The sequence below is a fragment of the Benincasa hispida genome, chromosome 12 (genome assembly GCF_027475165.1).
Source record: "Benincasa hispida cultivar pf3 chromosome 12, pf3_genome.v1.1, whole genome shotgun sequence".
Classification (NCBI taxonomy): domain Eukaryota; kingdom Viridiplantae; phylum Streptophyta; class Magnoliopsida; order Cucurbitales; family Cucurbitaceae; genus Benincasa; species Benincasa hispida.
In genome coordinates, this window is record NC_143489.1 from 41,410,233 (window position 1) to 41,434,853 (window position 24,621).

General features: G+C 33.0%; 1 protein-coding gene and 1 long non-coding RNA gene across 2 annotated transcripts; both read right to left on the reverse strand.

Annotated features, from left to right (window-relative positions):
- Positions 1 to 11,471: 11,471 nt before the first annotated feature.
- On the reverse strand, positions 11,472 to 12,299 carry LOC150031997 (uncharacterized). The gene is made up of 2 exons (XR_016525488.1): positions 11,985 to 12,299; positions 11,472 to 11,915 (listed from the first exon to the last, which is right to left on the reverse strand). It is a non-coding gene; the product is annotated as an uncharacterized LOC150031997 (long non-coding RNA).
- A 1,103-nt stretch (positions 12,300 to 13,402) lies between these two features.
- Positions 13,403 to 24,094, reverse strand: EMB2656 (ARM repeat superfamily protein). Its single transcript, XM_039050592.2, has 12 exons — positions 23,638 to 24,094; positions 21,953 to 22,156; positions 21,465 to 21,610; positions 20,352 to 20,620; positions 19,739 to 19,836; positions 18,946 to 19,093; positions 18,431 to 18,870; positions 17,367 to 17,881; positions 17,216 to 17,276; positions 16,843 to 17,121; positions 14,735 to 14,996; positions 13,403 to 13,943 (listed from the first exon to the last, which is right to left on the reverse strand). Exons 1-12 carry the CDS (start codon positions 24,037 to 24,039, stop codon positions 13,618 to 13,620), a joined length of 3,150 nt encoding a protein of 1,049 aa, XP_038906520.1. The 5' UTR covers positions 24,040 to 24,094; the 3' UTR covers positions 13,403 to 13,617.
- Between the last annotated feature and the right edge of the window lie 527 nt (positions 24,095 to 24,621).

Consider the following 24,621-nt stretch of genomic DNA (forward strand, 5'->3'; position numbering starts at 1 on the left):
AACGCACTGATGAATAAAATAGAGTATAACTTGACTACACTTCTCAATGAGCTACAGGCTTACCAAACCATGATGAGGGCTAAAGGACTAAAACCAAAAGTAAATGTTACTACTGCTGAGAAAAAAAGATTGTCCTCTAAGAAGCCTGATATTGCTGCTTCTTCATATAATATAAGTATTCCAATAAAGAACAAAGGGAAAGGGAAAAATAAACCTACTGGCAGAAAAGGCAAGGAAAATGCTGCAGATAAAGGAAAATATTTCCACTGTAGTAAAGAAGGGCACTGGAAGAGAAACTACCCACAATACCTTGCAAAGAAAATAGTAAAGAATGCAAAATAGGGAAACTAGTTCCTAAGGGTTGCTTGTTGTGAGATAGTACTCTAGATTGTGAATATAGGTGCATATCTCAAAATGACCAGTGGGAGATGTTGGAGTTGCTGCTGAAATATAAACTTGTTTACTTTTTATTATTGTAATGAAAGTTATTTTATCATTTTGTAAAGAACATATTGTATAAACTTTTGTTATAAATGAAAAGTTCATTAGTCAAAATTATATTTTTTTCTACTCTATAGCAACTTCTGTTAAGACCAACCAAGTTCAAAGCCATTTGCAAATATTTAGATATTTAAAAACGGCTAGAAAACAATAAAGGCAAATAGTTATTTAACCTAATAAATAAGTTTAGAACACTTGAAAAGTTCAAAGTGTATAAAACTTATTAAGTAAAATAAAATCTAAAATACTTCGATTAGATCAAAATAAAGAATATAGAAAGTTTGAGATTTCTAGAGCTATTCTAATAGAACATGAAATTCAGTGAAAATTTTCTATACTTCGTTGTCTTAATTATTTTGAACATTATTTCAATTTTAAGGTGTTTCTAAAAATCCATATGAGATATGGAAAATTCATAAAAGTTTTTTATAATATGTAAAAGACGTTTATATAGTTCAAAAATCTGAAAAGATCAACACATGTGTTAGTGTCGAATCCTTAAGTGTTGAAATATTGTCCATGCCTATCTGTAGGCAATCCAAAAGTAGCATATTTTTCAAGTAAATGAAAATCAAGTGTTTGTGTTAACAAATATCAAATTTTCTGGAAAAATATACGAGATCACTATGTATTATTTGTATTCCATAAAAGAAAATATATATCAATAAAGAGTTATTGATTAAAATTGATACTGTAACAAAAGTTGTTTGGGTAGATCAGATGCATCTTACTCAAACAGTTGAGGGTACCTCGATATAGTGGAAGGGATGTATGACACCTTAGCCATTTTTTGAGTTTATTAGAAACTCATGCCATCAAGTCTAGGTGACAGCATCGAAAAACAAAGAGTTGTGAAAATTAGATGCATTCCCTATATAGTTTAATAAGAAGTCCATTGTATACTAATGGGTTTACAGCAATTTTCTCGACTAAAGTGTTTGAGAATCTCCTAGTAAGACTAGGACTACGAGGTTTATAACCTAGGGCAAGTGGGAGAAAAATCCATGGGTATGTGATACCTAAAGGTAAACCATGGGTATGTGATGCCCTAGATTATTTTATTTCTCTATAAAACTCAACATTATGTATTCGTATGTTTATTATCACTAAAATTTTAGTCCAAGTGGAAGTTTGTTGGGTTTTATGTCCTAAAAATCGTGGATTGTAAACAATAAAACTTATTCTGAAAATTCAATAAAGTTGTTATTGAATATATGAATTACTTATTTCGTTTTAGAAATAAATTCAATAAACTAAAAGATCCATGACTATTACATGACTACTTGAACTTTATGTGGACACATAAGAGTGGATCAAGTTCGAGTAAATAGTCAAAATGATCTATAGTATATGAATAAGATTGGGTGCCTTATTCTAGTAACACTCTCAGATGCGACCCACTCTATAGTTGTCACAAAGAGTTGTAAAATGCTACAGACGAAGTGATCCTTTCGTACATGTGATGACATGAGGAGTGGGGCCATCTTGTACAATGAGTTTGCACAAGATCAGACAACGAAATAAGTCACTTTTACTTTATAACGTTGTTTACTGTTTAAGACTGACTATTTCACAACGAAGACCTTAGGTAACTTAACCTGAATCGTGAGCTAACTATGAACTCTTGTTTATTTGGGATTATCCTTAGATTGGCATGGGTAAGAGTTGGCTCAATAGTGTCGGCTCAATAAGCCTCCCATTTCAGAGGTAAGACCGGTAGATAGCTGGGGACATAGGGTGCAAGATGGAATTTACTCCTACCCGCTTTTAGGGATAGTAGAGAGGTTGTTCCCTTAAGTGTGACTCTGGGTATTGAACAAGGGGCTCCACCCTCTCATTAGCCCGAGAGGGACTCGGTTTGATGATCGAATCACAGAAATATTGTTCATTGGAGGATCAGTGGGACTTAAGGAACAAGAGGTAATCTTGAGGGTAAAACAACCATTTGATCCAACAATTATTATGAACAACCTGTGAAGGGTTAATTTACTAATCATGGTTATGTCGAGTGGAGACAATATATCTATAGTGAGGAGAGTGCAACTCTGGACTTTAGTGGAATGACCCAGTAGTTAACGAATGAGGCTTAATTCAAGAGTTTAGCCAATTAATCTCGGATCGTTGGAATCCATGATCTGTAGGTCCACTAAATCCCCCTACTAACTCACAAATGGATTAGCCTTGGAGTAGCATGATAAGTTGATTTGAAACGTTCAAATTAGAATTAAGGGAATTAGTAATTATATGTGATATAATTACACATTTAATTTTGGAATTAAACGGAATTGGAGAATCAATTAATATTTAAATATGATCTAAATATTAAATTCATAAATAGTGATTCATGATGGTGAAATTGGTATTAAATTAATTTAATATTTTATATTAAATTAAGTGAATTAATTAAATTGTTTAATTAATTATTAATGATTGATTTTATTTGAAAAAATAATTTTGAATTAATTTTTTGTAAAATTAATAAAATTTCAGTTTTGTTTTTTGAATTAAAAAATGAAATCAAGTTTTTATTTTTGAAATTGAATTTCAAATTTAAAAAGAAAATGAGAAATAGGAAAATCCCAAATGTCGGATTTTTCCACTAAGGAAACAAGTTCCTTAGTCATGTTTGCACTTCCAAATCACCTCAAATTGTTAGTAGGTGCTGGCTTGTATAGAGGCAATATGATTGCATGATTATCCTATACAAAAACATAATTCATTCAGATGAAAAAAGCCATGTAAAAAACTTACAATTGGGCTGAGAAATCTCAAGGTTGAAGAAGGGTGTTTAACAGTAAAAAAAAAAACCAGTGACCACCTCCATCGTTTCCCTCGATTCAAACTTATTTTGAGTCGACAACTCAATCTAAGACACCTAGAGGATAGTAGGGAAGGCCTTGTAGTGGTTCACAAATAGAAATCAAGGAGATTGCAGCTGAATTGAGCTTGAAGAATGAGATATTCTAAGGTATGTTTGAAACGCACTTTATATTTTATGAGTATGCTGAATTTAAAGTCAAAAGTAATGAATTAGAATGTTTAATGATCTTGTTTTCTTCCATTGCATGTTTCCTAACTCTAACAGCCTAGTGATCTCACCTACATTCGATCTTTAGATAGATAGGGAAGGACAGCTTCCTATCTATCTCAACCCTCTCCATGAAACTCGCATCAGGGAAAAACTTTTTAGAGAGAGGAGAATCTAGTGATATGAAGTAGTTTAGTTATAACCTTTCTTCAATGCATCAAGGAATCAGAACCATCCAAAGAGGACAAGAACCAAAGGTGTTTTTAACAACCATGAGAATATTCTCAACCATTTCAATTCTTTACTTTCGATTTTTGATTTTTTTTTTTTTTTTTGTTTTCTAATTTTAGTTTTTTCATTTTTTTAAAAACAAAAATCATATATGCTTGATAATTATTTTTTGTCTTTTGTTTTTTAAAAAAAGCAAACTAAACTTGTTTGGTAATTATATTTTACTTTTAGTTTCTTAAAAAATGAGAGAGAAATGAAGAGGCATTTTAGATAGAGAAAAATTTATAAAGACATGTAAATAAAAATTTTAGAAACATAGAAACAAATATTTTATTAGAGAGAGAAAAATAATAATTATATAGAGTAAAAAATAGGGAAAGACAAAATAAGTTAGAAAAAGTTTGTTGGTAAATAAATAAAAGAAAAATATGAGTATTTGAAGAAAGATAATAGTGTTTGTTGGAAAATTTATGATTGAATGAAAATTTGAGATGTATTTCATGTTTTTAAATATGTGTTTGACAATAAATTTAGAAATTTATGGTGATATTAATTTTTCTTATTCGAAAAATAATTAATTATGAGAAAAATAGAGAAAGTACGATAGAAAAATAAAAATTACATAAATATAAGGTTAAATTTCATATATTTATAGGAATGTGACATTGATAGTAAAAGAATCAGTAAAAGGATCATACGTGAAAAAAATTATTTAAATTAACCTAAAAATAAAGAGAAGAAAAGAAAAGAGAAAGGATAAGGTGAGTGTTCATTGCAAAATTGTCGTTGCGTTTGTACCATTCAAATTGGCAGAAAAGATCAAAAGCATCTCCATTTATTGCGGCCGTCCCATGCAGTAATTTGCATTTAAATAATTATATTCATAGAAGTTTGTGACCGTTTGCTTTTTTTTTTTTTTTTTAAGCCGCATTTTTTTTTATTTTCATAAAATTAAAATTTTGAAAATTAAAAAAAAAAAAAAAAAATCCAAAGATTCTATGGATACAAACAATACAATAAGATGCCCGCATTTGGAGTTTCATGCGTCCCTCCAAATTCATACCAAACCGTATGGCGCCTCTTTCTTAGACCAAACAAACATTACAAAACAGAACAAATTTGTTACATCATTTTTTTTGCAACTAGGCCCTTACATTTTATCATAATTACTAATGAACCCTTAATCCATTGTTAATAATTTTTATGACGAGGGATTTTCAAAAATAGAAAAATAAGAAAAACTATTTACACACAATAGCAAAATTTTAATCTTCTTTGATAGAGACTAAAAGAGACTGATGGAAGTCTATCATTGTCTATCAACGTTTATCAGTGTCTTTTTTTTTTTTTGCAAATAGTTTAATATTTTTTCTATTTATGAAAATTTTTTTTACTGGTAATAAGAAAATGAATAATTAGGTTACTACATCAAACGGTTCTTTTTATAAATTAAAGCCCATTTTATGAACTTTTTGTATTTTTTGAAAATTATGTTTTGTCCAACTATCCTTTTAGTATATACTAATAGATTTTATAAATCTCAGCCAAATTTTGAGGCTAACTTTAAGAAGTCTGTTCTTTTTTAAGTTGAGCTAGGATTGTAATTTCTGTTTTTTTAAAACATAAAAATCTTAGAAAAAAGTTTATTTTTAAATATATATATATCCTTTTATAAGTCTTGAAAGAGTGCAGTTTTCTATGTCTTGATGAACAACAATTTTATTTTTTGTTTTTAGTTTTTGAAAGTTAAGTTTATGAATAGTATCTTAAAAAATTGTTTATCTAAAAAATGTAAAAATTATAGTAAGAAAATTGTTGTTAATGGTGAGAAATAAATACAATTTTCAAGAATTAAAAATCAAGTATACCATATTTATAAATTTAAATTTTGCGTATTAATTAAGTGCAAATTTTTATTTTAAGCAAACGAATACATTGAAGGATTGATAAAAGATAAAGACCATATAATCTTAATCCAATAGCTATATTCAATGAAAAAACATCAATTATCGTGCCACAAAAAAGAACTAAATTACACATTTCAATTAATAAATTAACTAATACTAGGAAAAGGATCAATCAAATGTGGATTCATTTAATAAACCAATGAGAATTAAATGGCAGAAATTATTGACCTATATATATATATATATATGAACACAGAAAAACATGATTGGTCGGCAATATGTTGAGTTGGGTTAAGGTTTTTAAAACATATCAATGTTGGGTGTCGGATATTTCATTATTAATTTAATTTTTATAAAAAATTTCGAAAGTTTTAATTTAATGATGAAGATGTAAAACAATTTCATAAGTCAACAATTTCATAAATACATGAATGAATGAATGAATAATTCATTTGCATGTGGAGAGACTTTTATTTTATGTTATCGTTGACGTTTTCTTCAAGACTTTGTAACAACTATTTTAACAGTAAACCAACTCCCTTGACTCTTTTTATAATGATGTTTTTGTCGTATTTCTTTCTTAAATAATTAATTATTATTATTATCTTTGTGTTATGCTTTTTTTTGCTAACTTCTAGATTTAGGTAAAATATACATACGTGAAGATATAAAACTATGTGCTTCTTGGTGGGTTCTAGCTAACCAATTACTTGGGAAAGGATCATCTTTTGGATTTTTTAGAGGACTTTTATTCCTTCAATAAATTGGATAAATCCAAGCTCAAATAGTTTTGAAAAATCGTTTTAAATGATAAAACTGTTGAAAATATTTTTAAATATAGTAAAATATCACAGTCAATCAGTGATAGATGATAGTAGTCTATCAATGTCTACCACTGATAAACAGTGATATTTTACCATATTTGTAAATATTTTGATTCATTTTTCTATATTTTAAAATAGACCTATATTTTTTGGTTGGTACTTTTTATTTTAGGTTATTATTTTATAATATAAATTCCTATAGTTGAGAGAAGAAAAAGTAAATAGCAAACCGAGATGGACTAAAACTTCTACGAAGAAAGAGCAATCCAATACGACAATATTAGTATAGACAAATATTTCTCCTGGGTGCAATCAAGTTAATGAATAACTTCAAGGTTGGGTTTGGTTCACCAACATGAGTTGAATGTTTGACCCACCAACTTTAAATATTGGTGGAATTGAGTTCGTATATATTTCACCAACTCACCACAACTCTCCATTCCTCCAATGTTTTTAATGACTCCACCCATCGACCACTGTCGTCGACTATCTATCCCACATTGGAAACTAACTCCATGCTCCGACAACCACCTTTGATGACAATTCTAGCGACCAATTTCGGGCTCCGACAACCACCTCCCATGAAAACTCCGACAACCAATTTTAGGCTTCGACAACCATCTTTGCTAACAATTCGGTGACCTAACTCCGACGACCACCTTCGCATGACCAACTCCAATGACCAATTTCAAGCTCCCACAATCACCTCCGACAACAAACTCTACTGACTAACTTCAGGTTTCGACAACCACTTCCGATAACAAACTCCAGCAATCAACTCCACTACCACATTCATGCTACCAAATTTAGGCTTTAACAGCTACCTCTGATAACAAACTCCAGCAACCATCTCCGATACCACCTTCATGCGACAAACTTCAGGCTTTGACAGCCACCTCCAACTATAGACTTCGATGATCAATTTTGACGACCGCCTTTATGCGACCAACTCTAATAGGCTCCACCTTTGACGATAAGCTCCAACGACCAACTCCAATACCACCTTCATACAACCAACTTCAGACTCCGACTACAAACTTCAGCAAAAATCATCTTTGATAATCAACTTCGGCAATCACTTTCGACTATTATAAGACTGATGATTTTCAAAGTATTTTGTAGGGTTGTTGATTATATAAATAATAGTATTTTGTCTACATTAAGTGCATTTTTTATATGTAGAAATTTATAAAATATATTTTTATTTAATTAACTTCACATATCAAATGAGTGTTAAGAAGATTTGGAAAAGTATGTAATATACAAAAAAAAAACCATAAAATTGAGATTTTTTTTCTTTGAACGTTTTCTAGCAACAATTAGTGAAAAATTAAGATTTGTTCTCTGATGATCCTCCAAATTTAGAGGAATTAAAAATAAAATTATTGAAGAAATGTATTGGCATTCCTAGGCTGCTAAAATGATAGGAGAGATTCAATTTTTAAAATAAAATATCAAGATAGAGTAAAAATACAAAGCAACATCAGGAAGAAGAAGACGATGATGATGAAATTCATGGAGAAAAATTGGGAATCAAAAGTTTTGATTCCTTTTTAGTTTCTTATTTTATTTAACCATATTTCTGTAAGAAATGTAGTGGATAAATTGTTGTTCATTACTCAAATAAAAAAAAATTATAAATTAAAAGCAAAAAATTGCAATCCATATTTTACTCAAACAAAGATGGATAAAATTGTTGAATAAAAAAGCTTCAAAACAAAAAGTAGTAATCATAAAATCAGATTATTTAGAATTAAAAAAACTGTACCAATATCCAGACATATAAACTCAACTCTACACCTCAAACACAGATATATAAGTTTAGACCAAATAACTTTATACCTCAAACACAGACATATGAACTCTAGGTATCATATCTCAATTCAGTGCCTCAAACAGCCCCTAAATAATAAAGAGTAAGAAAAGAAACACAATACCGAAAATATATTGGTTTGTGGTCTAATTTTGCAAAAGAAGATTCTACTTTATGTGAATATTACAATGACGACCCTTACCTCACACTACAAATCAAACTTCTTCAAAAATCTAGAATAACGACTTCTAAGCACCACAATAATGAATGCCAAGGTTACACATGAAAGTAATTCATTCAAGACCTGACATGAGACTTCTGTTGCATGCTCGATCAACAATGGTAGAATCATCTTATCCTAGCAGAAAGTGATAATCTTTCTGGAAAAAAAATGTGCTATAATGTCACAAGGTTGTTCCTAGAGGAACGACAACACTACCAATATTTGCATCACCCGTGTTGAGTGTTAATAATAGTATCCTTGAGACGACATATATTATAGAAATACTAGTGTGCTTTATCGATCATTCTAGCTAATTCTACAAAATTCAATGCAGTTTTAATTTTATTTCTATATCGACTCTTAGTCAAACTTCATTAAATTTTTCTTCTATTTAAAAAAAATCCTCTTTTAATTTTTATGTTTATTTTTTTTCATTTTTATCCTCTAGTAACTGAGATAGTAAATGTCCCTTCAACAAAGACTCACCTATATGTCCTTAATTTGTCGCTTGAACGTTAAAGCTCATAGAAGACATAGTCTATTCAATAGCATGTGAGTATGTCTATGTTATAACCATAATATCACTTCATTTTTCCATTATGTGGTGACCAAGACAAGTCAAGGTGCACTCCATTACTTTATGATGAATTTGAGACCCTTTAATTTCAAATTATTATGAAGAATCAAATTTAGCTAAAGTGTTACGAAATCGACAATTAAAGAATACAAAAAGGAACGTAGAGATAGAGAAGATCGACACACAAATATACGTGGTTCACTAATAGTGTGTTAGCTACGTCCACGGACAGAGGAAGAACAGTATTATTAGGGAGAATATTTTCAGAAAATTACCTCAAAATGGCGCCTCTAAGATTAGAGAGTTTATATAGCACACTATTCTAAACCCTGGGTCATAAGCGAGACCCCGTACTTGGTTGTTCAAAGCACCAACAAACAAATTCAAGGTATTCCAACATAAAACTTGATTGATTCATAGCTTATATTCCATTTGTGAATGTTTGCAGAGAATTGGCTAAATTTCATATGATTGTACCATGTTTCACAGAAAGTCAAAGAACGTTTACTTCATATTTTCATGTCACTACTTTTTTTAATTGTGGATAATTCTATTAAAAAAAAAAAAAGGCATCACCTCCAAATTTTAGGTAAGGAAATTCTTGGAGTTTAACTTGGATTGTTGTTCTGTTTTTGGATTTGGCCTCCTAATGAAGGGTCAGTACCAAACCCAAAACCCTTTAAGACGTTTAAAAAAGTAGAAATAAGGACATTAACACTACAAATGGTTTAAAATGTAATTTGGACAAAAATGTAAAAATCTCAATTTTATCCAAAAAAAAATAAAAATAAAAATATTGATAAAATATTGATGTCAAATGGATATTTCTAAAAATTAAAAAAGATTAATAAATTATTTAAATTAATAAATAAGTACTTTTTATTTTATTTATGCAACAGAAATTTAATACTTTAATTTTATTGAGGGCTGCCCCAAGCAAAGGTCTAAAGCTCACGATAGGCAGCATGGGGAAGAAATGTCTCAAAAGAGAAAAGTCAAAGCCTCGAATTGTAGGTTGAACAATCGAGCTGGTGAATATATATCAATTAGAAAATAATCAAGTCGTGCTCGACTTGGTGTCCCTACAGCCTTGAGCGTTGCAGCTACCCTAACATTTTCAGAATTATATGTAAGTATAAGTGTGTGTCAGAGGAAGGACATTATAAATAGTCTTATTTGACGACTCAAAGGGAAAAAGTAAGCAATCTACCAAAGAGAGCATTGACCTTACTTTTGTGTGCTTTGATAAACTATACATTCCCTGCACTAAAATCAACATGAGAATATAGTAGGCTTGGCACCACGTGAGTGTGAGGAACTCTCAAGCAAGTCAGCTCAAAACGTGAGACCAAATCAAGAGAATTGGGTCGAAGGATAAGCCCACGAAAGGCCCACAACGACAACAAACACGTATGAATTTTCTATCTCAACAAGTCTATAGGTCTTTTTTGGTAGCTTATTTAAAAAAAAAAATAAAAGAAAAAATCTATAATTTTACAAAATGTTTTTTTTTTTTTCAAAGTTACAAACATTTGGGTTTTGAGGATTCTCAAGGGATAAATGCATTAGTCCACTAAGCTAACCATTTAGATTGTCTTGTACTTCACATATGTTACAAATAAGGTTTCTCACTTTCACTACAAATTATATACTTTATAGTTTTCTATTATACCCTTATTTTTAATATAACTATTGCTAAATTACATATTTCCTTATATTTTGTTATCCCTAAACCAAGAGATTTTTGCTGCTCACCCAAGTCAGTATATAAATACTGGTATACATATTGACAATAGACATATCTTGAAGCTCATACATGGATATATATGGATATTTTTTTCCTCTTTTTTCGTTTATGGTAAAAAAAAAAAAAAAAAAATTTAAATAAAAAGAAAGGAAGAAAGAAGAAATTATTTATTATTTATTTTTTTATTTATGATTTATTTTTTTAATTTTTTGAATTCTAAAGTTATTATTGAAATTTTTGAAAGTTCTGAAAAGAAATTTGAAAAGGTAGAACATTGATTGAGATGTATTTTCTATAATTTAACTTTTTTTTCTCTCTCTTAAGAACACATTTTTAAACATATTTCTAATCTTATCTAGCATTTTTCGTCAGCTTTTAAGTCAATTCATTCACTACGTATTAAAATTCCCAACATCCATTTGAATTTATTGAATTACTTCTTTAATTTCTTGTTGTCTCTTAGTTCACTTGTGAGACAGTTGATTTGTATCAAACTATAATTGCGTCATTTTTGGTAAGTCTAATTGTACATCAAATCACTTCAAATCCTAATAATCTCCTCATACCATATCATATGCCTATAAAAATCAAAGCATTCCAACCAGCATAATAACGCCTTAACCACCAGCCACCAAAGGATTCTCCATCTCAAACTACTAAATAATTCTCAAGATTTCAAAGTTATCCTTTGTTTTATATATACACTTTGAAATTTGTATCTATTTGATCATTAAATTGATAAATTCGTATGATTAGTCCAAAATAAAATAGGAGGTTCAAATAAAATTTGACATAAAATCTTTGAAAGCATGAATTTGTTGTCTTTCTACTTATATCATCTCCTTGTGAAATTACCAAAATTCTTTTTTGTCAGCAACCATGTCTAACTCCTTGCTCGTTTCTTCTTCTTCTTCCTCTTCTCCTCGTCGGAACAACCTTCCCCCATTTCTTCGTCTTCTCCTCGTCAGAACAACCCTCCCCCATTTCTTCATCTTGGTCTCATCCTCGTCGAAACGACTCTCTCCCACTTCTTTTCTTTGTCTTCTCCTCACTGGAACGACTGTCTAATGAAGCTAGAAAAATTAGAGTTCTACAGTTTCCAAATTTCGTTCGATAATCTGGAGAATTCGAACCTCTCTTTGATTTTCGAGGACTTTTCATCTTCGACTCCTCCTCTTTTCTTCCATCTACAACACAAGTAAGTTGAGAAAATTAGAGAACCAAGAAAAATAGAGGGAGGGGCTGAGAGGAAGAAGACAACATTAACAAGAGTGAGAGAAGCAATCACGCTTGCTTGGTTTTTCCGATAATTTCACTTGACGGTGCCATATGGAGAAGATCAAAATACTTAAGTTTTAGGAGGGATGGGTTAATTTTCGTTTCAGCCACCCATTTTGGACTATTCATACAAAAATCTTCGTTAAACTTACAATAGTGTCTATTAAGTTCCTAAATTTTTAATTTTGTATCTAACAAATCTTTATACTTTCAATTTTATATTCGGTCCCAACAAATTAAAAAAAAATTATACCACTTCTATGATATCGAACTCTCTGCCAATGCAAAAGAGTGAAAGCTACTCTAGAATGTCCTTGGCTTTCATTTTCAAGTGATAAAGTTTGGCCCCATATTCGAATTGAGCATTTAGAAATCAAAGAATGCACCACCACAATCTTCAACCAACATGATGTGAAAGGCCATAAATGTTGATTTCGGCAACACACTTGATTTTCCTATTCATATTTAAGCCTAATACTTTCTTCTTTTCTTTTTTTTTTAGGACCCCATCCTACAACTGGTGGAGTTTGAAGGGTTTGGCATAACTTAAATCTGTTTCAACTTTGATACTTATTTTAATTACCATAGCCACAACTTCTACCATAAATCACTTAACTGGTAAAATCATAATCCCAGCTGCTGACAAAATACAAAAATGTAAAAGAAAGCTCTTTTGCAAACTAGGTCTAAAGAATTGATCAAACCTTGCTATCTAGCTTAGATTTTGCAAAGGAATAATGAGCGAGTAACTTAGGACCTTTTTGATAGGCAATCCGAAAACATAATTTTGAAAATAAAGTTATATTTTATATTTTCATATATGTGGTTGGTAATAGATTCAATAAATTTCAGTTTAAACCATTTTTCAAAACGTGTTTAAAAATATATTTAGTTACTAAATATTAGATTTAATATAAACCATTTTTATTTAATTATAAACTTGTTTTATGTTAAATTTTTTGTACAGTTATTATGTTATAATATCATATAATATATCACATAATATATTACATATTTTAATTTAACAAAAATAATTGAATTTATAACATGAAACAATATATTTGTTATGGTTTTTATCAATTTTAATATAATTATACATTTTAAATTTTTGAATTTAAAATCTAGAGACACTAAAAACATTAAAAAATTATTTTCAAAATTTGTACAGTTTGGATCATTGAATCTGAAAACAATTCTCGAAACATAATCCAAACTGTCAACCAAACACATTCACTAAACTCAAAAAATTAGAAAACATCAAACAAAATCTGAGTTGCCTACCAAGTAGCCCCAACATACTCATAAGATTCAATTAAATTATACTTTCATTTTACAAACCAAGCAGAATCTTGTAACTTGCTACAGCTGTAGGATATAACATGCACAGTTGAAGCACATCTATGTACAATAAAACAGATGCCAACACATAATCCAATCATACATCTTACGTACAACATTGGAGAAAACTATCATGGTAACGAGGATTAATTAATTCTCTGTCACATCTGAATCTGAATCTTCATCATCTTCATCATCATCTGAATCTAAATCTTCGTATGCATCTTCCTCATCAACTACGTTATTGGTCTTAAGTACACTATTCGTAATTCTAGTCAATGCCACAGTTTTGCTAGCCCTCTGTGAGCGTGTACTGATTGTCCCAACAAAGTTGGGAACAGAGGTGGGTGACATAGCTTCATCAGAAGATGAAGACTCGTGTTTCACTCGTCTCCGGGAACGTGTAGGTTTGGTTGAACATGGGACTGGTGTTTGTGGAATTTCAGCTTCCAAATTGAACTCCAGTTTTAGTTGATCTGTAAGTACATGTGTTTATTAGCACAAAATAACTGGAAGATAGGACACAACAAAAGCTATACCAGTGACATGCTTGTGAATTAGAATGAATGAAATTAGGAAAAGCTTTGCATGGGCTGTTTCTAAAGGGAACCATCATTGACACGTTGAAATACTAAACGGAAGATTGGACACAACGAAAGCTATACCAGTGACATGCTTGTGATTTAGAATGAACGAAATTGGAAAAAGCTATGCATGAGCTGTTTCTAAAGGAACCATCATTGACACGTTGAAATACTAAATGGAAGATTGGACACAACCAAAGCTATACCAGTGACATGCTTGTGATTTAGAATGAATGAAATTGGAAAAAGCTTTGCATGGGTGTTTCTAAAGGGAACCATCATTGACACGTTGAAATACTAAACGGACAACCATCTCATGGCAACTCATTTCCCCACCAAACTAAGTATTAGGCATGCAAGTTAGCTGTGTGACTGGAGTATGTCCAAACAGAAATGATTACATTAATAAAAACGGATTGGAGTACTGGGGAGGGAAAAGAGAACTAAAACAAAGCCCATCTTTTCCGCAATTGGAAGTCTTATAAGATTGTAGACCCTCGTATATGTAATAGGTCCTATTACTTGAGTGAACCATGAGAAAATAGATGTGGTGCATAAATGGAGTACAAGATAACTGTTAAGGACTCGTTACTCAGGAAACATAACTTGGCAAGTTTTTGTTCAGTGAAATTTTTACTGTTTTCAAACCAAGAAGCAGGAGAGGAATAAGTTTCAACATTTACCTAAAATTAGATGAGCTTGATCTTGCGTCACTTCAAGATCTGGTTGTTTGTCAATTGCTGTGAGATGCTCTCCCATCCGCTTTAACTCCTTGACAAGATCCTTATCCCATGACGTAGTTTCAACCACATAACATAGTAGTCTTCTCATTAGCCTTATAGCACATTGTTCTGATGGGCGAAAATGAAGCAACACAAGAACCCGGCATAAAGCAGAAACATATGACTTTTGTGCAGGCGTCTTCTTTCCATGGAAGCTTGCAACCTCAAATAAGTACCAATCAATTGTTAACAAGTCAGAAAACCACAACTTTCAACTTGTTTCAACAGAGAAGGTTGAGTATTTAGCATAAGAGATAAACGGTATATATCATTAATTTATTTCAACAAGTACCACACTCTTTGTAATTTAGCATAAGAAGGTTGAGTAGTTTTTATTACAACTTCAAAGAAGACTAAATGAAAAGCAAAGATGGTAACAAATAAACATAATAACCAAGTTTGTACAATTCAAAATTAGTCAGCTTGGCTAGCTTTAACTAATATGTGAGAGCTATGTTAAAGCTCAAATTCTACACTCCTCTCAAACTAGTATGAACTACTAGGATCATACCATGCACTTTTCTAGCCTCTATTAAGCATTCGATCAATCTCAATGAGTTTGTGCACTTAGAAGCAATAGTCCTTCAGAAAATTTCAGTAATGTGAGACTCAGAACTTTAATATTATGAAGCCCGAGATTTAGAAAATAAAGAGAAAAATGGAAAACAAACATAATTCAATAAGTATGAGTAATTAAGATTTGCTTCTCGATCAAATTCATGAACCAAAGAGAGATTGGGGAATAGAGTGAGGCAGAGATCTCTGGTTGATAATTGAAAGAGAGAGAGAGAGAGAGTAACAGAAAGGCATAGAGAGCACGCGAGACAAAGGGAAAGAGAGCAAGGAATATAGAAACAGACTGAGTTTACACTCTAGATACAACAAACTGTTTCCTGATCAAGTTACAAGGTCGCCTCCAACAAATTTAAAATATCTTGAAGAAGATTATTGGTCCCACCCAACTCCGTCAGTTTACACTTTCGCTTCACATAATGCTGTTGATAAGAATTGAAGTTACTTTCTCGGTGCAATGAGAGATATTTGAGATCATAGTCATTGCATCCAAAATGACCTTCAGGAGAATTCATTAACTGAGTCAAAGGCTTACACCTTTGATGTTTCTGTTATGACAAGACAAATTTTTTTAGCCTTGAACCTTAAATCCTCTTTGGATCATAAGACACTTACGTCTTACATAGAACGGGGTTAGAATTTATGAGTCCAGTTTTCACACCTCAAAAATGGGCTAAAAAAACTAATGTCAATTTGCTATCAATTTTTCAGAACAGAACTATAGACAACACATTTGTCGCACTAATATACTGTAAGTCATGATAATTGCAATATTAGTTTTATAAGGTTATAAAATAAGGCTTTAAAAATATATTAAAGACAAAAATTAGGGAGTAAGTTTGCTCGTATTGGTGACAATAATACTTTATAAGTTTAATACAAGACTTTAAAAATATATTAAAGACAAAAATTAGATACTAAGTTTGAACATATTGGTGATAATAATCATGATGTACAAAACGGCCCTTAGATTACTTACTTATAAAAGATAATTTAAATTATAAAATTTTTATTTCCTCGTTACAGTTTATCTTACATTTTTATAATATTTATCAAAATTTCTGAATTTAAATTGACTTGCACCTAAAAGGCTGATGACCTCCCCTCTACCAGAATGTGATAGGAATGGTATTAGAGGAATATTAGGGGTATATCAATAATTAGATAAGTAGTTAAGGAAGTTTGGTTATAAATACAGAGGATAGGGAAGGGGGAAGGCAAGCAATATTTGGTGAGGGAATTAGGGCTTGAGAGTGATCTCAAGATTGGGAGGGTCCAAGTAGGTAAGTACCTCAAACACTTGGTTTATCTTGTAATTCCATTATCGTTTATCTTTCAATATATCCGGGTTCTATCAGAATGAAATATGACTGGAAACATAATCGATGATACTTAAATAGACAGGACAATCCTACTATCATAAGTTCAAAAATTACCTCCGTAGCTATTCGAATGGCAAGCCCCTCTTCACTGCACTCAAGAGGAGGTTCTCCAATACTACCCGTGGCTTCCTGATTTCCCAAGCATCCATCTTCTTCCTTCCTTTCAGTATCATTTGCATATAAAGGAGCCTGCATCATTTGCAGCATAAAACGTGATGCTTGGACTGCATGTTTACGCATATTCCCTACCTCAACTGCAGAACCTCCAACATTTCCGTTCATGCCTGGCCACATTGAACGCATAACTGGGACAAAAGCCTCAGATATCCATCTCTGCGAGTAAAATATGCCACTCAGTAGAGAAATTACAATTTCACGCCTCTAAGGTGTAAGAAAATCCATCCATTTCAAGTTAAGCTTCATTTACCTTGTGAGAAACTGTGAGGGATGGATAATGCTCAAAGAATACAGAAAGGCATTGTTTCAACCTGATTTAAGATAAGATCAATTGAGGTCTTATATGCTTTTAAATTTAAATGGTAAATTAGATTTGGGAAATTATAGGTTCAGAAGGAAACCTCTCAAGATCTTTCTCGCTTGAAAAATAAATGTTCACAAGCTTGTTTAAGAGTGGAGGATGTAGAGATGCTGGTATGCTTGGATAGTTTTCACTCAGCAGAAGAATCTTTGCAAATCCCTCAGTAACAACGGTTTGAACGGACTCGATTTCATTGGTTGCTGAAGAGCTGTACCTCTCATCATTGTCAAGTCCAGCATATAAAAGATCAAGTGATCCCATAGTCCAATCTTCATCTGCTGCTTCAGATAAGTTTATAGGACTAAAAGATGTCTTATCAAATGAAGACTGGAGGATGTGATCTTGTCCCAGAGCCTTGTCAACCTCCTGGGGATCATGCCACAATACAAGATCAAATAATGCCTTGCAGGCCATTATGCTAATTGGGGGCAGCCCCTTAATGAAGGAATGCCTCAACTGTTTAAGAACTTTCTCATTTGGTCTTTTATCTAGCAATCCATACAGGCCAAGACAGCGGATACTGATTCTCTGAACATCTAAATGAACTTGTTTTGCCTGCAATACAAAATTAATAAAGTTGGTGAATTGAATAAATGAATTCTAAGCTACATAACTTCAAAAAATGAATCGAGCTAAGCTGTTGAAGGCAGTTGCAAGGATTAGCATCTATCCAAGCAGCATATAATCACCTTTCATGCAATAGTTGCAAATATATCAGAGTTTCATAAAAAGAGAGAAGCTTCATCTAGATAAACACTCCACCTCATACTTCAACTGATTTCAAATTAGTGATGTTTTTCCCTTCTATGTAGTAATAATAATAGCCCAAATTGAATTATACGTCGATATTAGGCTAATCACAGATTCATATAAACATACACACGACGTAATACATCTCCTAACAACCATGGTTCAACGTTGCAATATCAGTAACTGTTTTGGAGGGTATTGACAGATACAATTTTTATATTGGAACAATTTCGGAGCAGCTAATCATATACATGAATATGTAACCATGGTCCAAAGTCACAATATGCAAGAACAGTTGATCAATATCGAGCAATAAGCAAAATCAAACAGCTACCCTACAAAATGTTTTCTTACCCCTGGAAGCAATATCGACTCCAGTAGTTGAGCAGGTCCTCTGACTTTTCCATTAATAAAATTCAATGATTTCACGTTTTCCAGGAGAAGACTTGTCACAGCAAGACAATGCATCCATTGCACACAATTTGCAGTTCTCTCTCTGCATGGTCGAGCAAGTTCTTCAATCACCTCAAGAACAATTTCTTCAAATTCACCAGCAGCAGCATGGACTTTCTTAACCAACCCAGAGACAGCAACTGCCCAATCTTTATCCCCTCCAAGATTGATTCCATCCCCAAGAACAACCAAGTTCCCATCATCGTCCAATTCATGATCTGGAGACATATGCAACACTTCCTGCAGAAATGCACCAGCAATCTTCCTATTTGCATTATCAGAAAAATCAAGCATTGTTCCAAGCAAAAGTAGCTGCCTTGATGCAAATCGATAGCTGGACCCTGTAATTACAAAGTCATTTTACGTGTTTGGCAAAAAGCAATGTACTATATTCTTGATCCATGAGAAAATCTTACCAGCATTAATATGAGCTTTGACCAAGCCTACATAATCAGAAATTGTGGCAGGAAGAATTCTCTCTAAAAGGTCATTTTTATCGGAAGCTTCGGCTGCATAGACTGCAGCTTCAGCACCCATAGAAGCTGCAGCATCAGAACCTTTTGCCTACAGAAGAAAAATTTACAAGTATTAAAATAGAAACTGATAGAAATTCTGGTACATTGTCATGTTCCAGACAACTCAATTCCACGATGACTCAATTTCAGGAGCTTTATTACGTTCATGCATCAGAGTGTTGAAAATAAAATTCAACTGAACAAGGAGAGTATTGAGAGTGTGTCAGTGTGAGATCAGATAAAAATTAAAAAGCAATGAATAAGTGAAGGTTAAATTACAAATTTAGATTATGAAATTTAATGATTATATTTAATTAAAATTTAAGCTTGAAAAGGTATAATTACAAATCTAAATTTTGAATTGTGATTCTATGTGGCCACTATCATTAACACGATGACTAAATGATGGTGTGGCATTCCTAATAATATTGGTGTATTTGACACATGACGAGGAAATGAACTAGGAAAAATAGAGTGGCACGTCTAATAAAGACCAATTTTACCGGGGATTCCCTGTCCTTTTGAGGGTCAAGTCTTTAAAGAACTCCATTTCATAAAATGTTTCCACGTAGCCTACAAATCTCTAAGAGAATTTATACAAACATTTACTAGTTATTACTAGTACTCACGGGAATTGAATTTGACAAACACAAGCGAAGAATAAAATGACGGGAGAAGGAACAAATATACTTACGAGTGCTTCTGTTAGGATATGCTTACAAATGGTTCTCCAGTAAAGAGAAACTTCCGGTTCCATTAGTTGAATACTTGGACTGCAATGTAGTGAGTCTCCTAATATCAAGTGCGGGAACCATCATGTTACTATAGCATGTAAAATCCAAGTTCACAGTATAATGAGATGCTTTCATCAAGTTAAATGTGCATAAAAGTCGGGCAGCAATTGAAGGATTGAAATCACTAGAGCAAATTTATTGTTTTATTAAAAAAAAAAAAAAAAAAAAAAGTCATCAATTTTTTTAGAAAAAACATACTACAGCAGTTCCTCCAGCAACTACAAACACTTCAATGACCAAAAAATTGGGAACATTTAACAACAGATTTGGAACGGGCTATTTAAATTCAATGTATGCACATGAAGCCAAAAAAATAAAAAGAAGAATAATATAAGAATAAGAACAATTCCTGTGAGTCTTCCAACTATCAAATGATAGGCGTAGGCGAGGACATAGCGAGGAGAATGATGCAATGCATATTGCATAGATTGGTTAACATGGGTAAACAACGGACAGTTACAATTACAAATATAGAAACCATAAATAATTGGATATTGGACAAGCTACACTAACCTTCTGTCGCGCCGCTAGAAGTTAGTATATAATGCTGGATACTTTCATCGTCATGCAGTTTCAACAAACTAGCTCCTAAGAAAGCCCCCATAACAGATTCACCAACTCGTTCATAGGTTTCAACATCAAGATACTCTAGCAATTCTACAGGATTCCCATGGCAGCATTTATTAAGCCACTCATCTGTCATTAATTTTAAACACTCCTTTGAAACAGCTTGAGAACGATCGGCAAGTCCTCTCTGTAAAATTATCGTTCTTTGTTTGATGCTATTAAAAAAAAACATACACAAATATTTAAGTGACATAATTCTACCACATACTAATAGGCAAGAGTAGAGATGTTAAAGATGACTAATATGGTGGGGAAATTCCCATCCAACCTGGATCCTAATTCGCATTGTTAAAAAAAAATAAAGTGTCTGATAGGCCTCCAATTATACTACAATATCAAAGAAGGAAGAATAGAGGTAATACAGGAAAATTGGCGGTTGAGTCGGTTAAGGAGGTTGGAGACCACAGCTAAACTACTTTCAATTCTGTTGGGAGAAGTTCGGGTTTAAAAGAAGAAAGAAACAGAAAGAGGGGGCATTGAAGAACGGAATATCTTGGGGGAGGAAAGTAAGCTCTCGAGGGTGGGAGTTCGGGTTAGTCTGTTGTGTAGAAACGATCGAGGAGTACCATTCATCGCCTACTTCATCTACTAAGCGATCGTGTAGAAGAGCCTCAGCGATCGTGTAGTTGCGGTAAGTGATCGCATAGTGAATGTAAACGATCGTTTAGCATTTGTAAGTGATCGCGTAGCAAGAGTAAGCGATCGTGTAGTTGTTGATTGACATTATCGTCTAGTAAAGTACAAGTTCATCGTTTAACTGTTATGTTATACGATTGTGTCATCACACTTAATCAATAAATACACTTTAAAAGATCAAATTCCTATCGGTGTCATTCAATATGGATCAGGATTATAATAAAAACAAGAACAAGGGAGAATGAGGGGAGCCCTTCTCAGTCCACGGCCTGCATTTATTCACTGAGAAAAAAATGAAATATAGTTGCATGATTATTATAAGTAAAAAAATTTGGTAAATTCTATCGCTTGAATCACACTTACCTAAGACTTTGAAGTGGAAATTTATTAGCTAATACACAATATGCTGCTTTGCGAACAGACTCGCTCACATCCAAGGTGCAATCGATTATCACTTGCAAAGTGGCATTAGAAGGTGGAAATGACAGTAATATTGTCTTTCGGACCTCCTGCACCATAAGATCGAACCACTGGCATTGAGGGCACTCTTCTAGATATAATCATAAGCATGTGGTAAATGTGAAACAAGATTGAATTTAACATTTGAAAGCGTCAATGAATTGTGAATGTGAAAAGGGAAAGCAATTTGACATATCCTTAGCAATCAAGGAGGGAAGAGTAGATGAATAACCTGCATGTCACTGTTAAAGCAATCAAGTCCACAAAACATCCAAAAAGATCCCTAGAGTTTTCTACATATATGGTGATAGAAACAGAAGGTCTGCATGTTGGGTTAGGTTTGTATGTGTACCCACGTATATATAACAATTTAAGACAGTTAAAATACTCACCGCATTTTGTTCCATAGTAATCACCTCAAGAAATAAATTGAGGATGTCACCGTTTTCACTATCATTCGCAAAACGTGAAAGAGCACGAACTGCAAACATACGTATTAAAGGAACCTTGTCCTGCACCCGCAGCTTCATGTGGTCGATAACTCTATCCCAGACTTCATTGCTGACTTCTGCATCATCTGGTAGCCGCATGATGATCTATAAATGCGTAATCTCAATCAACAATACAGTTACCAATGAAAATTTGCCGACATGAAACAGAACTACAGCCTACAACCAGTTAGCTAAGAGTGTTGTGAACAAATATTCAGCAAAGAAATCCAATAAAATCATAAGCAAGAGCATCAGAATCTCAAAATTTTAAGAAAGTTGCAAGCTCACGTCATAGACCTAGGTGTTAGGTGCAAACAAAGTTTGGTTAGGGAAGAGAGAGATCCTATCTGAGTGAGAACAATTATCTCTCTTTGTACGAAACCTTTTGGGTGCTTCCAAAAGCAAAGTCACGAGAGTTTATGTCCAAAATTGATAATATCATACCATTTTAAAGATAGGTGGAGGTTCCTTTATCCTTATCAATTTGTATTAGAGTCATGGTCAAACCTAATTATATAGGTGAGATCCTTAGCAATTTCAAACAAAAGTAGTGAGTCTAGTGGATGAATTTTCAAATCGGACAAAAAGTGTTTCAGATGCGACAAGCAAATAGAGCTCTATTAAATTGTGTGGATGAAGAATAGAACTATCAAGTCGTGTAGACCTATAAAAGAAGTATATCTCTATCCTAGGGGAGGAGAATATGTGAATACCACAAAAAATGATCAAGTTTTGTTCTATCTAGCTTTACTCTAGACCTTGATAAGAGCAAGCTCTAATGAGTGATTGGGAGTAGATGAATGAGGAAAATCTCAATGTGATACTTTGTTCTAGGAGATGATTGGTGCAAACAAAGTCCCACATTGGTTAAAGAAGGGAGACATCCATGGTATATAAGTGGTGACCTACGAAGCATGGATACTTTAGTTTGACTAGTGCGTCCGTTCTTGAAACGTGTCAGACACTTGGACAACGCATATGTCAACCCATTTACTTTGAATTTGTGTCGTATCATTTCCGTGTCTCGTATTATGCTTCTTATGTAGTGATAATTATCTTCATTGATACAAAGACTTTTGAATTGTTATAAAAGCAAAGTCATGAAGAGTATATCCCTAAGTAGACAAAATCATAGCATATGAAAATAGTGGAGGTTCCGTTGTCCTTAGTAGTGAACCTAGAGTACTATACTGTAACCAAACTAACCCAAAATACTAGAAGTTTTCGGACTGACTACTCCAATTTTAGTTTCCAGATTCAGTGACCAAATCTTGCCAGTCGTTTAAAACATTCGAGGAAACTCGACAAATATAATGTTCCGGATACCCCGCTTGAACAAATAAATTTCAAAATCCCTTTTTCGTTTTCCAGCGATCAGCAGGGAAATGACGTTCAAAGGCAGGACGCAAATTTCAATTTCCAAGCTATTTCGAAATCGTGCCAATCAATTGCATTCAGTCCTAAAAAGCTAACAGATAGCAAGGAATAGTAAAAAAAATGTGGGGGGGGTGTTGTGGTGAACCCTAATACCATAACCACTTTTCCGACTCCAAAGAAGAAAACTATAAGGCAATTTTGGATCTCACCTCAGAAACAATCTGGCATGCACGGAACCTGGCAGACTTATTTGCAGCGCATGATGCAACGAGAAGAAATTGCAGAAATTCCTCCAAGAAATCATCAGAAAGTGAAGCGAATTTGGGGTCTTTAGAAGTGGCAAAAAGAGAAATGAAACGGATAACGCGCTCGGCAGAAGCGATTCTGCGGTGGAAGTTGAAGAGAGGGATCAGGGTTTTGGAAAAGGCAGTAAAGAACTCGAAAGGAGACTTGGATTTCGAACGTAGAGCACATAGCTCCTTGAGCTTGCGGTTGTGGGTGGCGTTTGATGACCGTGCTTCGTCGAGGATCTTAGCTATCTTCTGAGGCAATAGATCTTGTGATTCTACGGTTTCTTCCGCCATAGCCGATTCTCTCTTAGAAACTCCCATGATTCCCCTCGACCTCCACAGCGAAAATGGAGCTGCTGAGATTTCAAGGATTCAAATTCCGACATTTTTTGAATTCGAGCGGGAGCGTGGAGATGCTGACGTCTTCATGGGCCGTGATTTTATTGGGCCTTCAACGTGGAAATTGCTTAAAAATTCAAAATTCACAAATAGAGAAATTGTGTTGTATAGCCAAAACATAATATCTGGTTGGGAATATAGCCATTTTTTCTTTTTCATAGTTTAGGGCAAAAAATCGTAGGTGTGGGGTCCATCTCCTACTTACTTTTCCAAACATACCCCCATCGATCTCACAGTTTCTTCCATAATTCTAGTAATATTTGCCCCCAAAGTTAGTTTGTTTTTTGTGTTTCTTAACCCAACTATCCAGTGAGATATAGAGGTGTTCAAAAATTTGATCAACCCAACCCAATCCGTATGGTTTGATTTGGGTTGGCTTGAGTTCAAATAAATAAAAAAAAATCTATGGATTGGGTTGATTCGTGGGTTCAAATAAATGAAAACTCTATGGGTTAGGTTGGTTCAACTGTTATGCAAATATCTTCAGCATCTCTCCACGAACCA